The sequence below is a fragment of the Pristiophorus japonicus genome, chromosome 1 (assembly GCF_044704955.1).
Source record: "Pristiophorus japonicus isolate sPriJap1 chromosome 1, sPriJap1.hap1, whole genome shotgun sequence".
NCBI classification, from domain to species: Eukaryota; Metazoa; Chordata; class Chondrichthyes; family Pristiophoridae; genus Pristiophorus; species Pristiophorus japonicus.
In genome coordinates, this window is record NC_091977.1 from 478,538,142 (window position 1) to 478,557,422 (window position 19,281).

At 41.8% G+C, this 19,281-nt stretch overlaps 1 protein-coding gene across 7 annotated transcripts in view; it reads right to left on the reverse strand.

The window, feature by feature from the left end:
- LOC139276641 (microtubule-associated protein 4-like) overlaps positions 1-19,281 on the reverse strand; it is a 420,834-nt gene that overhangs the window by 125,335 nt on the left and 276,218 nt on the right. For all 7 annotated transcript variants that reach the window (XM_070894641.1, XM_070894662.1, XM_070894653.1 and 4 more), the window contains one exon: positions 15,374-17,677. In XM_070894641.1, the coding sequence (XP_070750742.1) occupies positions 15,374-17,677 (2,304 nt within the window). The remainder of the gene's footprint in view (positions 1-15,373; positions 17,678-19,281) is intronic.

A 19,281-nucleotide genomic window follows, 5' to 3' on the forward strand; every position in this document is an offset into this window, starting at 1 on the left:
ATAGGACAAACCTGGGCAATTTTCCACATTGTCAGGTAGATGCCAGTGTTGTAGCTGTACTGGAACAGCTTGGCTAAGGGTGCAGCTAGTTCTAGAGCACAATTCTTCAGCATGACATCTGGGATGTTGTTGGGACCCATAGCCTTTGCTGTATACAGTGAGCTCAGCCATTCCTTGATGGAGTGAATCGAATTGGCTTAAGACTGGCTTCTGTGATGGTGGGGACCTCAGGCGGAGGCCAATATGGATCATCCACTCGGCACTTCTGCACTTATCTTTTTCACTTGCGTATTGGGCTCCGCCATCATTGATGATGGGGATGTTCATGGAGCTTCCTCTTCCTGTTAGTTGTTTAATTGTACACCACCATTCACGACTGGATGTGGCAGGATTGCAGACCTTTGATCTGATCCGTTGATTGTGGGATCACTTAGCTCTGTTCCATGGCCTGTGTTTGCTGACCTACATTGGCTCCAGGTCTGGCAATGTCTCAATTTTAAAATTCGCATCCTTGTGTTAGAGTGATAAAGGGGGGGAAGCCCATGTCGGAATTTGAATACAAGGATGAGAACTTTAAAATCGAGGCATTGCCGGTTCAGGAGCCAATGTAGGTCAACATGCACAGGCCATGGATCAAACATGGCATCCTCTGGGGCTGTAGGACTCGCCACTACAGCACATTTACACGAATGAGCCATTGAGGAAGTTCCAAAAACAATAAAAATAATAATGTGTATGAATATGCTGCAATTGTTTGGAATTTTTGAAAAAGTAGTACTGGGCCTGACAATTCTGCAGCAACTGTCACCCTCATATTGGTCTATTTAGTGAAAATTAATTCAGTACCGATAAACTCTCAGCAGCATTCAAACTGCACAATCTCTGTTCAGAGTCAGTATGCTACCCCCTCAAATAATCAAGTTTTTGCCACAATTTACTCATGCCTTTCCTGCTCTTTTTCACTTTGTCCTTTCTTCTCTCCTCTCAAGATTAACCCTTATTTGGATATAGGTTTGAATGGGCCAGACAACCTAACCCAAGTGGCCATTTTCGTGTCTGAGCCAAGACAGTGAGCATTGGCAACCTAGTTGTTCTTGGGGCTGGGGTAAAAGAACCAAACCTCGTCCTCATCCAATACCCACACACGTGCACGTTTCAACCGAGGTCACTGGATAGCAAATTGGGTGTAGGAACCACAGTTACTACTCCCTTCCTCCCCCTGCACAGGAAGCGCGTCACTCCAATGTAATAGGACAAATACCTTGCCTATATTGTTGCCTACTGAGTCTATGAATCTCATTGCCTCCAACTGCAAACTTAAACCTGGCTTTAGAGCAATGCAGTGGGCTGTTTTTCCAACATGGTATCCACAGACTGATATGGTTGTAGGCTTATGTGCCCACAATTTCCCCAATTGTATACATAATTTTGGGAAGAGGTGAAGGAAAGAAACAAAATCCGATTAAGTTATGTTGGAAAGACTACTTAGAATTTCTTGTGGGCAAGTGCCAATGCTCCCAAGATGGTTCTGAGGGAAGAAATTATTGACTTCCTGATGGTTGCCCACCTCCCCCTAACCCCGGGAAAAAAGTCTTTGGAAGCCTTTCGCATGCCATTTTTTTTTTTTAAATAAGAGCTACTGAAGCAGAGACTCATTTCTGACCCTGCCTCACCCTCAAAACATTCCCTTGACCACAAGGAACTGCCTCATGTTGAGCACCATCTTCTGTTCTCATTCCAAGAGAATTTTCATGTACTAGTCTACATAGTGAACATCGGCATGGGGAAAAGGAGCACTGTGCAGCGCAGAAAAGCCTGCATCCTTTCCAGACATGCTTGATGATTGGGAGTAGGCATCCTGGAGAATTCCCTCTCCCAGCGCAGGGCAAGAAAGGCCAACTGATAGTCGTGTTAATATCTGCCATAGCCAACTGAAGAACACAGCGCTAGTAACCTGAACCTATCCATATTCGCAGGCAAGAGAATCAAAGCACGACACTGGGAGGAGGTATCATTTAAAAAAGGCCTCTGCTGCAGAGATTAATTTCTGATCAATTCCATGACAATAATTGTCCTTAGAACAGATAATATGAACTGGTTTCAGTTTAACCTGTTCCAAATGTTGAGGTTACATCAACTGCTGGATGGACAATGTGCTGTTAATCCTTTGCAGATGCAATTCTGCAACTGGCTGCAAAATATTGTGCAAGAGTGACCATTGGTCAAAGTGTCCGGAATATTCTAGCATGGCATTCTGATTCCTAACTCTCAGTACTGTGTCTTACTCACAGACCTACTCAAAAATGCACTTGTTCATTTTTTTCCTCTTGAGGAATGGAAAATAAGCTGTTGCAGCAAGGGATGATCAGCTGGCTTTCCAGCAGCCACTGAACTGCCTCAAGGGATTGTGTGAAGAGGAGAAAGGAGATATTTGTTTCTCCTTTACTCAGTCCTGTAGTGATATGTTTCTCCCACAGCTGATGACACTATCCTGCAGCTACTCCATATCTATTGGCCCCTACTGAAATACATGGGTAATCAGCTCAGCTATGATGCACTGCTCCCATTCAAATGGTGTGAGTAGGTTCACGTATGGAGAGCCATCAGTTGGTTGAGGTAGAGAGCGCCTGTGTTACCCAAATCCAGCAAGAGTCAGCACCTACAGGAGAGAAATCTGGGATTGGTGGGAGATGGGAGAGAGAGAGAAGAGGGAAGAAGAAACTTGTTGGCAAACTTCTTCACTAAACAGCACACGTTACACATAAAACACTCAAGTGCGCACAGGAGAGTTCACGCTATCTGTTGTTTGACTCACACAGAAGACTGGTAGAGAAAGGTAAGTTGGCTCAACCATTTGTGACATAATTATTAGAAATAACGCCAGCCTAGTGCCCTGCTTTAAACAAAGAGTCCAATCCAGGAGGCGGTGCCAACATATGATCAAGCCTGACCTGCTGTCCTTGAGACTGTCAGTGGCAGACTAAGTTGAGCCTGAGGTTCAGTTTGATACAGTTGATTTCCACCTCAATTGGCTGACACACCACATTACACATTGCTTCAATTCCGGGAGAGTCAAGACCAGGCAGCCGAACATCTGTGAAAGGGTAAAATGCAGAATGCATTATACTCTTATTTGGGAGAGTACTGAATAGTTCATCAGTTATGTGGTCATAAAGGGTTACAAAACTACTCCTCCACAAAGGAAGAGGCAGGAAAGTGAGGAAGAGAAGAGACATATTTCACCGTATCTTGCTTGGGTTCAGGGCCGATGTTACAACTGTGCAACCCATGCAATTGATGGGCCCCCAAGTTCTTCAAGTGGATCAAGTGAAAGGATAGCTATGCAATGGTACAGCTAATCCCTGATCATTTTGTCAACTATTATTATGTTACCTATTGCCTTTTTATAATCGTACATATGCAAATTTGACACTAGATTAAATAGATGGTATTTAGTATCATTGTCCAGTAACATGTAGGGGCCCTGCAAGGCACACTCCTGCAAGGCAAGCTCCTGCTTGGGTCACTCCCAATAGCTTACTGTGCGGTGTGCTCATGAGCCACATGAACCAGGTTTGATCTCGGAGCTCTGCTGAGTTAACTCACAGCAACAATTGAGACACACAAATTGGCCTCAGTACCACTGAGCTAGTGAGGGGTAAAATCAGCCTGGCTTTGTGCTTACAATCGTTATCTGATTCCTGTTGTAAAGTGTAAATGTGTGCAAAGGCCAGTAGAGGAGGAGGGAGTAGAGATATTGGATGGGATAAAAATAGATAGAAAGAAGGTGCTAAATAGGTTGGCATCACTCAAAGTTAACAAGTTACCTGGTCCAGATTGCTGAGGGAAGCAAGGGTGGAGTTAACAGAAGCTCTCACCGCAATCTATCAATCTTCCTTTGATATGAGAGTGGTGCCAGAGGACTGGAGGAATGCAAATGTTACACCCAGTTCAAAAAAAGAGATGAACCTGGTAACTACAGTCAGTCTAACTTCAGTGGTGGGAAAACTACTCAACACCATTGTCAGGAACAAATTTGATTCTCACTTGGAGAAGCATGGAGTTAATAAGGGACACCCAGGATAGACTTTTTAAAGGCAAATCATGCCTAACTAACCTGGTTGAGTTCTTTGATGAAGTAAGAGAGGTATTAAAGGAAGTGCAGTCGATGTTGTATCAGCTCAGACGTGCGAGGAGGCAGTACTTAAATCATGTTTGACAAATTTGTTGGAGTTCTATGAGGATGTAACGAGCAGGGGTGATAAGGGGGAACAAGTGGATGTGGTGTATTTGGATTTCCAGAAGGCATTCAATAAGGTGCCACATAAAAGGTTACTGCACAAGATAGAAGTTCACGGATTTGGGGGTAATATATTAACATGGTTAGAGGATTGGTTAACTAACAGAAAACAGAGTGTCGGGATAAATGGGTCATTTTCCGGTTGGCAAACAGTGACAAGTGGGGTGCTGCAGGGATCGGTGCTGGGTCCTCAACTATTTACAATCTATATTAATGACTTGGATGAAGGGTCTGAGTGTAATGTAGCCAAGTTTGCTGATGATACAAAGATGGATGGGAAAGCAAATTGTGAGGATCCAAAAAACCTGCAAAGGGATATAGATAGGCTAAGTGAGTGGGCAAAAATTTGGCAGATGGAGTATAATGTGGGAAAATGTGAGACCATCCACTTTGGTAGAAAAAATAGATAAGCAATTTATAATTTAAATGAAGAAAAATTGCAAAGTGCTGTAGTACAGAGGGACCTGGGGGTCCTTGTGCAGAAACGCAAAAAGTTAGTATGCAGGTACAGCAAGTAATCAGGAAGGCAAATGGAATGATGGCCTTTATTGCAAAGGGGATAGGCTATAAAAGCAGAAAAGTCCAGCTACAACAGTAAAGGGTATAGGTGAAGCCACACCTACAGTTTTGGTCTCCTTATATAAGGAAGGATATACTTGCATTGGAGGCTGTTCAGAAAAGGTTCACTAGGCTGATTCTGGAGATAGGTTGAGCCTATACACATTGGAGTTCAGAAGAATGAGAGGTGATCTTATCGAAACATACAAGATAATGAGGAGGCTCGACAAGGTGGATGCAGAGAGAATAAAGGGGAAACTAAAACTAGGGGACACAGTCTTAGAATAAGGGGCCGCCCATTTAAAACTGAAACAAGGAGGAATTTCTTCTCTCAGGGTTGTAAATCTATGGAATTCTCTGCCCCAGAGAGCTGTGGAGGCTGGGTCATTGAATATATTTAAGGCGGAGAGGGACAGATTTTTGAGCGATAAGGGAATAAAGGATTATGGGGAGCGGGCAGGGAAGTGGAGCTGAGTCCATGATCAGATCAGCCATGATCTTATTAAATGGCGGAGCAGGCTCGAGGGGACAAGTAGCCTATTCCTGTTCCTATTTCTTATGTTCTTAAACTGATGGGACCAGAGGACAGAGCGGGCCTGCAAGGAGTCGTCCTTTCACTTGATCCACTTGGTGCACCTGACTGTCTTGGGGCCCATCAATTGCATGAGTTGCACAGACCCAACGTCGGCCCTGAACCCAAGCAAAATACGGTGAAACCTGTCTCTTCCTTCCTCTCCCTTTGTGGAGAAGTAGTTTTGTAACCCTTTATGACCACATTACTGATGAACTATTCAGTACTCTCCCAAATAATATATTAATAAGAGTATAGTGCATTCTGCATTTTACTCTTTCGCAGATGTTCAGCTGCCTGGTCTTGTCTCTTCCAAAATTGAAGCAATGTATAATGTGGTCTGTTGGCAGTACAAATCCGGTAAATTCAAAAACAACAAAAAACAAGGAGTGACATCACAGGACAGCAGGTAGGTGATTGGTTGGTGAGTCTTAACTTTTTTTTCTCGAAGCTAGGACAGTGGTTTAAACTAAGAGCGTGGGAACTAGAACGCACTTTATTAAATTAACTAGATAAACGAATTAATATAACGATAGATAATTGTTGAATAAAGACTTTAATTAAATAAGTAAAACAAGGTTAGACTAAGATATGGCAGGGCAGGTTGCGTGTCTGGAATACAGTACATGGGAGTTTGTGGACAGAGAGACTGTCCCGAGCAAACACATCTGTAGCAGATGCCTCCGTCTCATTGAGCTAGATTGCAAGTTGGAGACACTCTAATACGTAAGGGAGGGGGAGGAGTATCTGGACAGTTTGCTCCAGACTTCGGTCACACCTCGCAGAGAGGTGTAGGTTCAGGATGGGGTTGGTGTGACTGATAGTGTGCAGTGTAAGGGGAATCCAGGTGAGATAGAGATCCGCAGAAACTGATCCTATCCAACAGCTACAATGTACTTGCTACCTGTGAGGATAAAGGATAAATAAAGACTGTTGGAAGGACAGCCAGAATACAGACAATGGCACTTTGGAGCAGGATCTGACCAGAGGGGCGAGGTGGAGGGGGAGCGTAATGTGGTAGTTGCAGGGGATTCTATAATTAGGGGGACAGATTTTGTAAGCAAGATTGAGTGTTCCACAAGGTATGCAGCCTATCTGGTGCCAGGGTGAAGGACATCTCGAACCGGCTTGAAAGGTTATGGGAGAGGGAGGGGAAGAATCCAGACGTTGCAGTCCATGTTGGGACCAACAATATAGGGAAGAGTAGGCAAGAGGTCCTGTTTGGAGAGTACCAGGAACTAGGAGCTAAATTAATGAATAGGATCTCAAGGGTTATAATCTCAGGATTACCACCTGAGCAAATTGGTGTAGGGATAAGCTGATTAAGGAAGTGAACACGTGGTTAAAGAGGAGGTGTGAGAAAATGGGGAAAGTATGAATACGGTGGTAACATGGACTTTAAGTGAGTAAATGTGTGTGGGGGGGGGGGGGGCAGGAGATAAAGCGCTCAGGTGGAAATTGTAGTACCCTGTAACAATAGTAGTTCAAAAACAAACAAAAGGGAAGAGAGTTGAGTAACAGTCAGAAATTGTGCTTTAGGCACTACATGTAGAGGGAAAATAAAAAGATGTAAAGTGATTAAACCAAGAGAGAGAATTAAGAAACATGTAAGCAAAACATTAAAGCTGAAGGACAGGCTAGTGTGTGGCCCAAATTATTTTTTAATGCAAATTCACGGAATATAAAGAATAAATTGAATGAACTGCAGGCACGAATTTAAATTGGAGGGTATGACATGGTAGCCATTACTGAGACATAGTTACAAGACCAGGATTGAGAACTAAATATACCAGGTTGCAAGGTCTACAGGAAAGATAGGGAAATGGTAGAGGGGGAGTAGCCGCCTTAGTGATTAAGGATGAAATCACTTCAATGATGAGAGGATATAAAAAGAGGTAACCAGGCAAGGAGATTTTATGGGTAGAATTAAGAAATATAAAAGGATTTAAGACTGTAGTGGGAATTGTGTATAAGCCCCCTGGTATCAGTTGTGACATGCTAGAGTGTATAAATGCAGAGATTAGACAAGTGTGTAGCAAAGGCAGAGTGGTTTTAATGGGGGATTTAAACTTTCATATAGATTGGGATAAGCAGACTAGCACCCGTCAAAAAGTGAATTTCTTAAGTGTGTCTGGGTTATTTTTCTACAACAATACGTCCTAAACACACAAAGAGGGCAAGCTATATTAGATTTAGTAGAGTAATGAGCCAAATTTAGATAACAGCTTAACTGTGCATCAACATTTATCTAAAAGCGAACATAACATGATTGAGTTCAACGTAGCATTTGAAAGGGAGAAACGCTAAACAACTACTAAGATTCTAGATTTAGGTAAGGCCGACTTCAACGGGATGATGCAGCGACTGTCCACAGTAAACTGGGCAAATCTGTTCATGGGTAAAACAAAAGATCAGTGGGAGATGTTCAAAAAAGAATTTGTGATGCAGAACCAGTTTGTACCCCTGATGGACAAGAGCTCTACTTGCCCAAAAAAAAGCAGCCATGGATGATTAAAGATGTAAGGGACAGCATAAAACTAAAAAAAAAGCATACAAAAATGCAAAAAATAGCAGTTCCTGGCGAATGGGAAAGATACAAAAAACAGCAAAGGGTCACAAACCAGATAATAAGAGCTACAAAAAGGGCGTATGAAAAGAAATTTGCAAGGGATATCAAAATCAATACAAATAATTTTTACAATTACATTAAGAAAAAGATAATCAGGAGCAATGTTGACCCCTTAAAAACCGAAAGCGGTGATATCAACGATAATAAGGAAATGGCGGACATATTTAATAATTACTTTGCGTCAGTACTTACAATAGAAGAGGCTAGCATGCCAGAAAGCACAAGGACCCGAATATTGAATCGGAGATAGTTACTCAATAAAATAACGTACGTAAAATACAATAATGAAGCAAATAATGGCACTAAAGAATGACAAATCCCAAGGACCAGATGGTTTCCATAAGTAGGTGAGTACATTGCAGATGCCCTAACTATAATCTTCCAAAGTTCTCTCGATTCAGGAACCGTCCCTTTAGATTCGAAAATTGTACATGTCAGAGAGGGAAACCAGGGAACTATAGACCAGTTAACCTAACATTTGTTGTCGGAAAATTGTTAAGAGTCTATAATTAAGGACAGGGTGACTGAACACCTTGAAAATTTTCAGTTGATCAGAGAGAGTCAACACGGATTTGTGAAAGGTAGGTCATGCCTGACAAACCTGATTGAATTTTTGAGGTGACGACTAAAGTAGTGGACAGGGGATTGTCTATGGATGTTATTTATATGGATTTCCAGAAGGCATTTGATAAAGTCCCATATAAGAGCCTTGGGTTGTAAGCATAAAGTTACATAGAGGAGAATTGTAGCAGACATCAGGAGGACATAGACAGATTGGTGAAATGGAAAAGCACATGGCAGATGCAGTTTAATGCAGATAAGTGTGAACTGATTCCATTTGGGAAGAACATGGAGAGGCAGTATAATCTAAATGGTATTATTTTGAGGGGGGTGCAAAAGCAGAGGGACCTGGAGGTGCATATTCACAAATCTTTGAAGGTGGCAGGGCAGTCGAGAAGGCAGTTAAGACAGCATATGGATGCTTGGCTTTGTAAATAGGGAAAGTGAATACAAAAACAAGGAAGCCACGCTAAACCTTTACAAATCACTGGTTAGGTCTAGGCTGGAGTATTGTACACAATTCTGGGAACCACCCTTTACGATGATGCCAAGGCCTTGGAGAGGGTACAGAAAAGGTTTACCAGGATGATATCAGGGATGAGGGACTTCAATTACGTGGAGATTGGAAAAGCTGGGATTGTTCTGCTTATAAGGTTAAGGGGAGACCGAATAGAGGTATTCAAAATTATGAGGGTTTTTAACGAGAGCAAATAGGGAGCAACTGATTCCTGTGGCAAATAGGTTTATAACCAGAGGTCATAGATTTAAAATAATTGGCAAAATGTTTTCAGAGGGGTGTTAGGAGGTGGAGGAAAAGGAGGTGGGGTAGCGTTGCTGGTTAAAGAGATTAAGCAATAGTAAGGAAAGACATTAGCTTGGATGATGTGGAATCTGTATGGGTTGAGCTGCGGAACACCTGCGGAGGACTGACATATGAAGAAAGATTGGATCGACTAGGCTTATATTCATTGGAATTTAGAAGAATGAGAGGGGATCTCATAGAAACATATAAAATTCTGACGGGATTGGACAGGTAAGATGCAGGAAGAATGTTCCCAATGTTGGGGAAGTCCAGAACCAGGGGTCACAGTCTAAGGATAAGAGGTAAGCCATTTAGGACTGAGGTGAGGAGAAACTTCTTCACTCAGAGAATCGTGAACCTGTGGAATTCTCTACCACAGAAAGTTGTTGAGGCCAGTTCGTTAGATATATTCAAAAGGGAGTTAGATGTGGCCCTTACAGCTAAAGGGATCAAGGGGTATGGAGAGAAAGCAGGAATGGGGTACTAAAGTTGTATGATCAGCCATGATCATATTGAATGGTGGTGCAGGCTTGAAGAGCCAAATGGCCTAACTCCTGCACCTATTTTCTATGTTTCTATTATTCTATTACCTGAAAAGATGATGGAAGCAGATTACACAGGAACTTTCAAAAGACAATAGGACATGTACCTGAAGAGGACTAATTTGCAGGGTTATGGGGAAAAAGCTAGAGCGTGGAACTAAATTGGATAGTTCTTTCAAACAGCCGACACAGGCACGACAGACCATGTGGCCTCCTCTGTGCTACAAGATTCTAAATTCTCAAACTTCCAAGGTGGGATCTGAACTCATGTTCTCTGGATTATTACTCCAGACCTTTGGATTGCTAGTTGAGTAACAACCATTACACTATCATAGCCCCTTGGCTACAGAATCACCTCCTCCTTGCTGACCGTGTTTAGGTATGAATGAAACTACTTGAATAAAATCCTTTCCAGTGGGAGTGCAATGGAATATGGTATCAACACAGATATGGTAATTGTCATTCCCACAGTTTAAGCATTATGTGATGTCATCATTCAGGAATTTCTACAATCCAATAGAGTATTCATTTATTGATGATTGCCAGATATGATTAACTCAAATAAAAATTGCTGTGTCTATGAATATAAACACAGTAAAACCAGTACACTGTTTAAAGAAACACCACAATGCTATTCATATTGGTACAACTGTGTAGCTCAAGCTGAGACCCACAACATCCAAGTGCACCTCAGACTGCACAATCCAAATTCAGCTCATGAAGTCACAGCTCTGGGCAAAATATCAAGACCATGTTTTTGGGAAATACTTTCAAGTGAAAAATTTTATTAAGCAAAGATAAGAACGGATAAATTGAATGTTAGAGAAATATGCATTTTTTGAATCAGTCTTTTGGATTAGATCCTTACACTGGATATTCAAAATTTTAGTTTGAGGATAAAATGTCATTTTTTTAAATTTGAGAAAGTGCCAACAGAACTGTGGGAACCCAGTGACCAGAGTGCGCAATACACTGTCACTATTAAATAGCAGCTATTGTATGCCACCTTTAACACTGAAAATACCCATCTTAGTACCTAGAGGAACAGGTACTTGCAATCAATTTTGAGTATAAAAAGGTCATCGACCTGAAATGTTAACTCTGTTCCTCTCTCCACAGATGCAACCTGACCCGCTGAGTATTTGCAGCATCTTCTGTTTTTATTTGAGTACAACACATGTCCCTGGTACTGCATTATATAGACTATACACAATGGATATCTGAGACAGTGTTACAATTTGGAATCTGATCTAGAGGTTCTCATGGTCGATGTACCAGAATGGGCCCAGAAGTGCGTTACGGTGTTAGAATTTGATCTTCAGTTGGTTTGAATGAGATACAGGTTGGAATCTGATTGAGGGGTTCAGAAGATGGATATTATTTTCTATACATATACAGAAAAAGACAAAAAAATATAAATAAAGAGCAGGATTTTGAAATACAGGTACTAGAACTCTACACTATATCCTCGAGCAATGAAATCCAATCATGTGTTTTGGGCTTTAATACATTCAATTAATGAGAAAATCAGGATGGAAGGCAGATACAAATTTGTAAACTTCCCTTACATTACAACAGTGACTACTCTTCAATAATACTTCATTGGCTGTAAGTGCTTAGGGATGTCCTGAAAGCACTATACAAATGAAATTTCTTCCATCATCTTACTTTACTGCTAAGCTGCAGTACAAGATTCAGTCTAATTACAAGGTAATTTCTCCTGACATTTAGTAGAAAAGTAGACTAAACTGTTTGGGGATTAACAATACCAAAATATGCAATACAACACAAGGAAAGCTACTGAAGGTGTTTTTTTTTAAAAAAACTACATCTACCCTAAAAACAAGTTTGTTTCATCAACCCATTATACTTTTCCCCTATATTTCAGAATTCCATTTTGGATTTTAACAATAATTAAATAAAAATATTTTCAAATTTGTTTAAATCAAAACATAAAATCTCAGTGTACAATTCTTTCTGGAAAATTCCAAAGTTATAGAAACACAACAGAAGGCTGAAGGAGATCTGTGAGCTGACTTGCATACACAGTGACCAATTTGCTCATTTGGTATTCGAACAGTAAACAGAGCTGTTTAATATTCAGAACATTGTGGATGGCACGAAGTGTAGTGAATCACAGCGGGAGGAGAAAAAATCTGTTGTCACTGGACTTTACAGAAAAACAAAAATAGAGTCAAAATAAACTGGTGATCAAACTCAACAAGAAAGCAGAGGCATTTGCGAGGGAATCTCCTCTTTATACATCATAAGTTTTCAAATCGCAATCCACAAGGACATCACATTTCTACCGTCTGAGAGCTGAACATACCTTACATCGTGTGTACAATGTCCCGAGAATTATTTATTCTATATTCTCTTCGTTTTTATGTATTTGATAACTTAACACTTTATACTAAAACGTTTTCTTCAGTGGCACCACTTTTTTTCTTTGAGAAGTTCACATTGCTTTTTAGATGTTAATCCTCAGGAAAGCATATATTTCTAAGGAGGAACCCCTGAGAAAGTGTGGAAATGTGTGGCCAGGGTGTGGGGTTGGGGTTTCCAGAAGAACGTGATAGTGGGGGGGGGGGGGGTCAAGAAGAGTTTAATATTAAGTGTAAGGGTGGTGGGGCAGTGGCAGCATGATTACAAAGTTGGCTGTGAGACAGAAAGGAGAGACTAGTGGTGAACAGTTCTTTAGGAGACTGGAGGGAAGTATACAGTGGCATCCCCCCGGGTTGTAATTAGGCTACAGATGTTTTTATTATATATTGATGACCTGAACTTGGGTATTTCAACGTTTGCAAACTTGAAAATGTAGTTAACAGTGAGCAGACGACTTTAGGAGGACATAAACAGACTGGTGAAATGGGCAGACATATGAAATTTAATGCTCAGAACAATCCCAACTTCTCTAGTCTCTCCACTGTTTCCACTGGTTGGAGGATCAGTAACCAGAGGACATAAATTTAAAATAATTGGCAAACCGGGGTGGGGGAGAAAATGAGAATTTTTTTTTTTTTTTTTTTTAAACACAGCAAATTGTTATGATCTGGAATACACTGTCCGAAAGGGAGATGGAAGCACGTTCAATAGTAACCTTCAATGGGGAAATGGATATATATATATATATATATATATAATTGAATAGGAAGAATTTGCAGGTCTATGAGGAAAGAGCAAGGGAGTGGAATAATTCGATAAGCTTTTTCAAAAAGCTTGCACAAGCACGATTGGCCTCCTTCTGTGCTGTACGATTCCATAAGTGCAAAGGGTATCTCCAGAAGTGTCAATATTTTTAGGGAGTCCCACGTACATACATGTTTAAACCCACTGCTACACACCATTCCACTAAGCCCACTCCTTTCAATACAAGTAGCCCAGTAACTAAGATAAACAGTTCAAGAGGAAACAAAAATTAAATTACCAAAATTATAGTAAATTACACTTTGCCTTCAGGACACATTCTTATACTTCACAGTATTTATCCTAAACCATAGTTCTTTTTAAAGCTTAAGCAGTTAAACCAGATGTAAAAGTCAGGGGTATTTCAAGAGCAGGCCTCAGCCCTTTTGTAATGGATTTAAAAATAATTACATAATAAAAACTTAAGGCTGAGAAAAGCCATCCAACCCATCAAGGTTGTCCCACAAATGTTCTTGAGGAACAGTGAAATACACAATTCTAATCTCCAAGTGCAGAGCCAGTAAAGGAAATATATTGGGGAAATGGCAAATATCCAAGCACAAACACCTCACCCATGTGAGATCTATTAAACTCGCAGCCTATGTTAAAAAATGGCTATAACATGAAAGATGTCCCACAGCATAAATCACTGCTCTGGTTGATCAGCTTTAGGTCTGTAAAAATATCAGAACTCCACGGATGAAATGGAATTTGCATTGTCCAGATACAATTTCTTATCTTGAAGGCCAACTAACACAAACCTGACTGATTCATCCAAACTTCCTGCTACTTATCAGACCTAAGAAAAACTGCTTTAAATAAAAGGCATTAACTCTTTGCAGACTAATTAACTTTTGATGAATTGAATCTATTTTTATTTCTTTTAAGTATTAGGTTGTTGCAATATTTTGCGGTGTCCCAAGTCTTCTATGTAATAATCAAACTATAAATACATCTGCCTAAGTTGCTTAAACCTTTACAAATTGGACTGGTTATTTTTCACTTAGCAAAAGTGATGGATGAATGTAGTAAGCACCTCATGTATTCGTCAGAGGTCAACATTGAATCAGAGGCTGAAAGCACGGGAGGCCGCCATTCAGACTATCATGCCTATGTCAGTTTGCTAGAGCAATCCCAAACTAATCACACTGCCTTGCTCCATCCCCACAGTCCTATATCTTCCTGATTCAAACATTTATCCAATTTTACCTAAAAAAAATGCAATCATTTCTGCCTCAAATGTTGCAAGAGCTTGAAATTTCTCCCAATCCCTCCAGTCACTCTGTGACAATTTTAAATTGATTATCCCTTATTATTGACTTTTCAAAGAGAGTCATACTATGATTAGGGGGCAATTGTTGAACCAAAGCTTGCTAACCCAAACTTTGTAGAGATTTTGGTTTATAGGAGACTCTGTGCTTATGGGAATTGCCTTTGTGTGGTGAACATAAAGTAAGTATTAAGAAAGAGCCCAAACAGTAATACCTCCATTATCCACCTTCCCGATTAACTGTCAGAATTTTCTCAGAACAATCTTTGTGACAGACACCACCTCTGCATTGTCTGCTAATATTTCTTCAATTAATTGTAATGTCTTATCTTTCCATCATTCCCATGCCTACGGCATTACTATTATACTAATACATGTAAATTTGGGGATTCCCAACTATCTACCAAGGAAGGGAGTCCCTGCATTATGGCAGACAATCAAGGTTACATTGTATTGCCAAACATTGGTTTCCTGGATGACTTTCCATTTTGGTAGACAGATAATTCTGGCTTTCAATGTCCAGGTATATAATATCCAGCTATACAGTTAGCACTTACCTTTCTTATTCTTCTCTTCCTCCTCTCCCTCGTCACAATGTAAATATGAATTAACACCACCAACTCAGCAACTGCTCCCAAAATCATTTTTAAACCAACCAACTGCCATGCTATGGTTTATAAAGATATTTGGCAAACATAAGTTGCTAGTTTCAGCCAACTGAATGCTTGCAGTTAGTAAGCAACAGATTAGTTACAAGTTCAAGAGAAATTGTGCATGCAAAATGATGGGTGCTTTAGTGAGCTAAAAAGTAGATATCATGCTGTACTAATCCAGTCAGTTCGAAATCCTGATGCGAGGATTTGGTAAGTTGAAGCTGGGTGGGTGGGGGGAGGGGGGTGAGAGGGTGGGTGGGACAGGAGAGAAAAAAGTGCTCTTATCACTGGTGAAACACACCTTCATCTTGACGAGGATCCTCATCCAGATGCCCCTGCTGGTCAGACTGTGCATTTACATCTCCAATCTCCTCTGGCTCAAGAGGCTTAACATCTCTCTGACGTTGGTTTGGGGCCTTCATAACCTTTGGTTGTGTCGGGGTCTTTAGGGCTCTGTGCTGTTCGGGAGACACTTTTGATCCAATCTCCCTTTGTGAAGTACCTTTAGTGAATCCTCGTTTTTGGAGGGATTTTGCGCCCCCTTCTTTTTTCAATGATGCCTTTGAACTTTTTCCCTCATCATCCTCCAGCAGTTTTGGTGCTTCGTGCTTCAGAGAAGGCAGAGTGACTTGGTCAGTGCACTCTGAAAAGATGACTTCATCTCGACATCCCAGAGGACTCTCCACTGTCTCATTTACCTCAGATGTTTGCTGCGACTCAGGAGAAGCAGTTTCTCTGTTCCAACATTCTAGTGGACTCTCAACAAGGTCTTTTACCTCAGACTTTTGCTGTGATTCAATAGAGGTAATTTCACTACAGCAATGTTCTGGAGGAGTATCCACTATCCCTTTCACTTCAGAAGTGTGCTGTAAATCAGGGGGAGTAGTTTCTGTACTCGCATGTTCCAGAGGGGTCTCTGCCATCTCCTTCACCTCAGATGTTTGCTTTGACTCAAGGGGACTGATTTCTCTACTCAAATAATTCAGAGGGGTCTCTGCCATCTCCTTCACCTCAGATGTTTGCTTTGACCCAAGGGGACTGGTTTCTCTACTCACATGTTCCAGAGGGATCTCTGCCATCTCCTTCTCCTCAGATGTTTGCTTTGATTCAGGGGGACCAGCTTCTCTACCCACAGATTTTAGAGAGGTCTCTGCCATCTCCTTCACCTCAGGCATTTGCTCTGATTGATGGGGAGTAGTTTGTTTAGCCACATGTTCTCGAGAAGGCTCTTCCATGTCCTTCACCTCAAGTACCTTCTTTGACTCAAGGGAAGTAGTTTCTCTACCTGTATTTTCTATCTGGGTCTCTGCCATTTTTTTTACCTCAGATATTTGCTGCAACTCTGTGGAAGTATTTTCTGCACCTCCATGTTTCAGAAGGGTCTGTGCTACCTCTTTCACCTCAGAGGATTCCTGTGACCCAGAGGTAGTCATTTCTCTACCCCCATATTCTGCCATTTCATTCACCTCAGTTGTTTGCTTTGACCCAGGGGGAACAGTTTCTCTACCTGCATGTTCTAGATAAGACCCTGCCATCTCTTTCATTTCAGGCATGTTCTTTGACTCAGAGGGCGTATGTTCTATAACCCCAAGTTCCAAAGGAGTCAGTGCTACCTCGTTTACCTCAGATTTTTTCTGTGACTTGGGGGAAGTAATTTCACGACTCCATTGTTCTAGAGGAGGCTCTACTACCACTTCCACCCCAGATGTTTGGTGGGACTCAGAAGATGCAATTTCTCTGCTCCAACAATCCAGAGGGTGCTCTGTCCATTCCATTTCAGAGGCCTGTCTGGCTAAGGACTGGCTGTCTGAATCATCTGCCTTTCTTCTCTGGCTCCCTACAACTGCCCCTTCATTGCCCCCTGAAGGGGCTTCAGTATTGTGTAATGGTGAGCATGCCATTTTACTTTCTGCACTTCCAGATGCCCAAATATTACTTTGACTTAGTACATTATCCACTTGCTGTGCTTTTACTTGCACTCCCGATGCCTCCTTATATGCACCCTCAGTGTTCAAGACATTTCCCTTGTGCTCCCGTGTCCTTCCTGCGGGCAGCCCTTCTATCCTCTGGTCAGAAATAACTCCTTGAACCTCTTTAGCTTTAGCCTGCATGTCCACTACAGGCACTTGTGCTCCTTTTGGATGGGAGCGTTTTTTCTTTTTCTTTTTCTTCTCCACAACCACTTTTACTACTTGGGATTCTATCGTCTGTGTGACTTCCGTAACCTCCTCTGCAAGCTTATCTTTCCCAGGGGGCTGTTCTAACGGTGGAACTTCTTTAAGCGGGACAGCAACACTTGTGGTGGTGTCAGTAAGCACCACAGCGCCCATCGGCAAGTCAAAGTTCCCGCAGGTTGGTGGGAACACTTCTGTGAACGCAGGAATTCCTGCGTCACGGCCCAAGTTCTCCTGTTGGGGAGCGCTAGGTGAGTGATTTATTGGTGCTTGCAGTAGAGCATCAACTGCAACGGTGGTCTTCGTCATGTTTGAAACTAGCAAGTGATCATCCATTAAGCCAACACTGCTCAAAGCTGGATCACAGTAGTCTACAGGGTGGAAAGATGTTTCAACTTGATTCAGGCCGGTGAATGGCACACCAAATTCTTCTATATACAAGGGAAAAATAGCAGCTAAATACAACATCACAATTATCAACTCTCAAGACACAAATGTATTCAGCACTTGAATTTTTGCTCTCTTATTCATCTGCATGTTCCCTCCTTTGTGGCAGGAGTAATGGGAGGCAACACCTGGCATAATCTTAATATAAACAGTATTCCAATGACCTAGTAGGTAGATGCACTGACTGCTGTAACATACAGACTAGTGAGGCCCAGGTTCAATCCCTAGTCCGTAGCTAGCTACTAATTTCAGTTTGAATGCCATATGGTCACAAGCCGATCAGAATCTTTGTCATCATTTATAACATTCTAATCGTTACACGGGTATAATACCTATTCAGACATCCCTACCGATGGATGTGGTGTATTTAGATTTCCAAAAGGCATTCGATAAGGTGCCACACAAAAGGTTACTGCAGAAGATAAAGGTACGCGGAGTCAGAGGAAATGTGTTAGCATGGATCGAGAATTGGCTGGCTAACAGAAAGCAGAGAGTCGGGATAAATGGGTCCTTTTCGGGTTGGAAATCGGTGGTTAGTGGTGTACCACAGGGATCGGTGCTGGGACCACAACTGTTTACAATATACATAAAAGATGACCTGGAAGAGGGGACAGAGTGTCGTGTAACAAAATTTGCAAATGACACAAAGATTAGTTGGAAAGCGGGTTGTGTAGAGGACACAGAGAGGCTGCCAGGAGATTTAGATAGGTTAAGCGAATGGGCTAAGGTTTGGCAGATAGAATAAAATGTCGGAAAATGTGAGGTCATCCACCTGGGAAAAAAAAACATTAAAAGGGAATATTATTTGAATGGGGAGAAATTACAACATGCTGCGATGCAGAGGGACCTGGGGGCCCTTGTGCATGAATCCCAAAAAGTTAGTTTGCAGGTGCAGCAGGTAATCAGGAAGGCAAATGGAATGTTGGCCTTCATTGCGAGAGGGATGGAGTACAAAAGCAGGGAGGTCCTGCTGCAACTGTACAGGGTTTTGGTGAGGCCGCACCTGGAGTACTGCGTGCAGTTTTGGTCACCTTACTTAAGGAAGGATATACTAGCTTTGGAGGGGGTACAGAGACGATTCAATAGGCTGATTCCGGAGATAAGGGGGCTACCTTATGATGATAGATTGAGTAGACTGGGTCTTTACTCGTTGGAGTTCAGAAGGATGAGGGGTGATCTTATAGAAACATTTAAAATAATGAAAGGGATAGACAAGATAGAGGCTGAGAGGTTGTTTCCACTGGTCGGGGAGACTAGAACTGGGGGGCACAGCCTCAAAATACAGGGGAGCCAATTTAAAACCGAGTTGAGAAGGAATTTCTTCTCCCAGAGAGTTGTGAATCTGTGGAATTCTCTGCCCAAGGAAGCAGTTGAGGCTAGCTCATTGAGTGTATTCAAATCACAGATAGATAGATTTTTAACCAATAAGGGAATTAAGGGTTACGGGGAGCGGGCGGGTAAGTGGAGCTGAGTCCACGGCCAGATCAGCCATGATCGTGTTGAATGGCGGAGCAGGCTCGACGGGCTAGATGGTCTACTCCTGTTCCTAATTCTTATGTTCTTATGCCTCAATAGCAGTAAGTTTAGC